Raw genomic sequence first — 4,566 nt, forward strand, 5'->3', positions numbered from 1 at the left:
TCCCCCCCCCCCCATGATAGCATGGAGGAAAGATAAGTCCATTGCAGAGAAACTAATAAGAGCAGAGTTCCCCTCCCCTTTACTCAAGGAGAAGACATCACATAATGAAAGAGGAAGGAACCTGCAAAGTTGTCTATCCACAGAGGCCCCTGAACCAGAGGACCCCAAAAGTTAGTATGAGCAAACAAATAAGCAGCTACAACAGGGAGGAACGAGGGAACAACACCACCCCCCCCCCCCCCGACTCTCCCAGCTCCAGAGAAAGAGCTTAGAAGGCTAAGGGTTTTTTTCTGTTTAAGGAAATTTAAAATACATGGAGTATTTAAACAAAATAAACAAAAAAACTGAAAATGTAAGCCTAGTTTTTGAGGAAATAGAAATTTGAAAAATCCTATATTCACCTAACAAGACACGGAGTTGTTTGATATTTTGTAAGCAAAAATAAGAAAAGACCAACAAAAATAGACAAGTAGCCTTGTGTTTGGGAAAAATGAAATAATAAGGTAACAAAACACAGAGGGATATAATAGAACAGTTAACAGAAAGGTGTTGACAATAGAAGGAAACGAGGGGAAGCTACACGCACCCCGCCCAGGAACGAGGAGACGCTATACACCCTTCCGAAGCGTTTTACTTATTTAATATGTTTTCTAAGAGTTCAAGTATTGATATGCGTTTTGGTTATATATATTTTTTTTATATAATTGGTATACTACATTTATATATTTATATTTTGGTATATTTGTATATATGGATTTATATATTTATATTTTGGTATATTTGTATATATGGATTTATATATTTATATTTTGGTATATTTGTGTATGTATCTATGTGTTTATATATTTACATACCTTTTTATGCTTATATATTTCTATATACCTGTATACTTGTATATCTATAGATTTGTATATTTAGATATGGATATGTTTACATACGTATATTTTTTGTTGTTATATATATTTACACATCTCTTTAAGGTAGTATGTATTTACGTATTTGTGTATTCATGTACCTATGTTTCTGTATATTTGTATTTATGTATGCCGGTATATGTGTATATTTATTTTTGTATATTGATGTATATTTATATGTTTATATAACTACATACTTTTCTGATATGTATTTATGTATGTAGGTATGGCTACAAGTTTTTTTATATATTTACATATTTACATATTTACATATTTATATACTTTTCCTTTATTACCGTAACCTTAGTCTTGGAGGAGAATATATATCTTTAAGAACAGAAAGATGTTGACAGTAGAAGGAAACGAGGGGAAGCTACACGCACCCCGCCCAGGAACGAGGAGACGCTATACGCCCCCCACCCGGAAGCCCCCCCTTTCCGTAGTGTTGCACCCCCCCCCCCCCCCCCCCCCCCTTTTTTTCAATATGCACTTGGGGTTTGATGAGTTTATGTACTGTTTTGCGTATATGGTTATATATTCATGCTTTATGCATTTATATATATCTTTGCGTCTTGGTATATTTGTATACTTTATATCTGGGTATATGTGTATATTTTTATCTTGGTATATTTTTAGATGTTTATATGTGTATATCTTGATATATTTGTATATATGGATTTATATATTTATATCTAGGCATATGTATGTATGGTTTTTGGGTGTTTATATATTTATATATCTACATATCTTTTTTTGTACATAGGTATTGGTATACCTATGTCCCTATATATTCATGTATCTGTATGGATATATATATATATATATATATATATATATATATATATATATATATATATATATATATATATATATATATATATATATATATATATATATATATATATATATATATATATATATATATATATATATATATATATATAGATATATATATGTTTTTATATTTATATACTTATATTTTTTTGTATATCTATATACCTGTATACTTGTATATCTATAGATTTGTATATTTAGATATGGATATGTTTACATACGTATATTTTTTGTTGTTATATATATTTATATATCTACATATCTCTATATGTATTTATGTATTTATATATGGTTACACGTTTTTTTGTATTTACATATTTACATACTTATATACTTTTCCTTTGTTACCGAAACTTTAGAAAAGGAGGAGAATATATTTTTCTTTAAGAACAGAAAGATGTTGACAGTAGAAGGAAACGAGGGGAAGCTACACGCACCCCGCCCAGGAACGAGGAGACGCTATACGCCCCCCACCCGGAAGCCCTCCTTCCGTAGCGTTTTCCTTCTTTAATATGTATATAAGTATTGTTATGCGTATATGGTTATATATTTATGTATCTGTACATTTATATATCTAAGTCTTGGTTTTTTTATACGTCTAGCTCTTGGTATATTTATATATGTGTATGTTGATGTTTTGCATCTTGGTATTTTTGTTTATATATATTTATATATCTACCTCTTGGTATATATATTTATATATATTTTTATTTCTGCATGTGTTTATATGTTGATCTGTTTTACATTTTGATAGATCATATATGTTTTACATATCATATGTGTTTATGTGTTGAGATACTTACATATCATATGTGTTTATGTGTATAAGTTTTTACATATTTGATACATCATATGTGTTTGTATAATTTCTCTCTCTTTTTTTCTTTTGCGTTCTATGTTTTTTCGGATTCAGTTTGGCGGTGTTTGGTATATTTGTATATCTATATACTAATCCTTCAGCCTATCCTTAGATTTAGAGGAGAAAAGTTGTAAAGAAAGGAAAGATGTTGACAGTAGAAAGGAATGAGAGACGCTTTGCGCCCCCAGCCCAGGAGCGCACTCCTCCCGCAGTGGAGCGGCGCCCGCCGCCCCCACCCCCCTTCCTGTGTTTATGAAGTTTTTTTGTTGGTTTATACTGGTCTGTCAGCATATTAGAATCTTTCTACTAGTTTTTTTCTTGTGTATAGTGATATATATATCGTTATATGTGTTTATTTTTTTTGTATATGTATATATACATTTTCGTATGTTAGTTTTTTTTGGTATATGTGGATATGCATTTATGTTGGTATATATATTTGTATATGTAGTTTTTTTAGCATATTTATAGGTTTGTACTCATCCATACATCTACATATCTATATACCTGTATGTGCGTGTATGTACGTACTCACACTTTGTCTATATACTTATATATTTCTGTTCCTTTATATATATATATATATATATATATATATATATATATATATATATATTTTGTATAGTGTTTTTTTTTGTATGTGTGTACATATGGTCTTTGTTTCAATGTAGTGGTAAACTTACCCTTTAGTGTATCTATTTAGTTATATTTTTTTATATCTGTTTTTTTAGGTTGTTTTGTATGTATTTACATTTGTATGAGTGTAAATTTTACTTTTGTTATGTATGTATTTGTTATTGTTTCTTTATACATTCGTATACGCATATGTATGTATTTATTATGTTTAGGTTTATGTAAGTGTTTGTAAATCTAGTCTGTATGTATATTTATAGTATGTATACATATTAGTTTTTGTTATGAGAGTATGTTGGGTAGGCATTTCGCCGATGTTTTATGAGTTACACCAGATTTTAAGATATATTAGGAACATATATCACACAATCCTTTCGGTATTTTGAGATTGTAAGTTGGGCAGAGAATATTCGTAATATATAGGTATGAATTATACGAGGGAGGAAGATATAGAAAAATAATCCCCTCTGAGAGGTCCTCAAGGATAGCATACGTGTGAAAACCCAGTCTCTTTAAAATCAAGAATAGGGAGGAATAAGCACATAGGAACAACAGTTGTGAACGGGACAAGAGACACCAACCTAACCTACCCTCCCTGACCAAGAGTAGCCCCCATGAGAAGGGCTCCTGTTTTCTTCCTGTGTGTTATGTTCGTGCCCTTGTTTTATGATAAAAAGAATGGGGTTGAGATGTAGTCCATTTAATGGCAAAATACATAACACAGAATATCTATCCAGAGCAAGGCAGACCTCCCCTTGACACCACACAAACAGGAGGACCAAGGACACATGGGCGCCGAGAGACACAGCCTTCCCTAGTCCCCCGAAATGATCAATACGGAGGACCGAGGATACATGGTCCCACACAGGAATACCTTTCCATATCGCTTTTTTTTAACTCTTAGATAGGTATAAATTGTATGCCTGTTTCAATAAAGAGTCAGTAAGCACCCAGCTGACACCTGATGAGGCCATGGAGGCCGAAAGCGCTCGTGTCTGGGTTTACTGTAATTTAAGTGATATGTGTGTTTAATTGTGTTTCCTGTGAACTTTCGTATGTGTGGTGTGTGCTGTGTTGTTCCAGTTGTGTTAACTGAACGTTATATCAGCCACAGAAAAGGCTCCCAGTGTATTTCTTATATAAAAGCCCAGCAAGAATTACAAGTTGTCGCCCCAGACGACACCCTAGAAGGTTCTCAACACATAAGATAAGTAGACATCCCTGAGCAACCATACAATAATCTATCAGAAATAGGTGTTTTTCAATTTTGAGACTCAGGGATGCAGACAAAGTAATTCATTTGCACAGAGGGCTTTTATAAAGAGA

At 32.1% G+C, this 4,566-nt stretch overlaps 1 protein-coding gene across 1 annotated transcript in view; it reads left to right on the top strand.

Annotated features, from left to right (window-relative positions):
- The first annotated feature begins 13 nt into the window (after positions 1 to 13).
- The window catches only part of LOC125044939 (DNA ligase 1-like), a 23,953-nt gene continuing 19,400 nt past the window's right edge, over positions 14 to 4,566 (top strand). The window contains 3 exon segments of the mRNA XM_047641899.1: positions 14 to 170; positions 4,145 to 4,246; positions 4,324 to 4,431. Of these exon segments, the coding sequence (XP_047497855.1) occupies positions 14 to 170; positions 4,145 to 4,246; positions 4,324 to 4,431 (367 nt within the window).

Source organism: Penaeus chinensis, chromosome 36, assembly GCF_019202785.1.
Source record: "Penaeus chinensis breed Huanghai No. 1 chromosome 36, ASM1920278v2, whole genome shotgun sequence".
Classification (NCBI taxonomy): domain Eukaryota; kingdom Metazoa; phylum Arthropoda; class Malacostraca; order Decapoda; family Penaeidae; genus Penaeus; species Penaeus chinensis.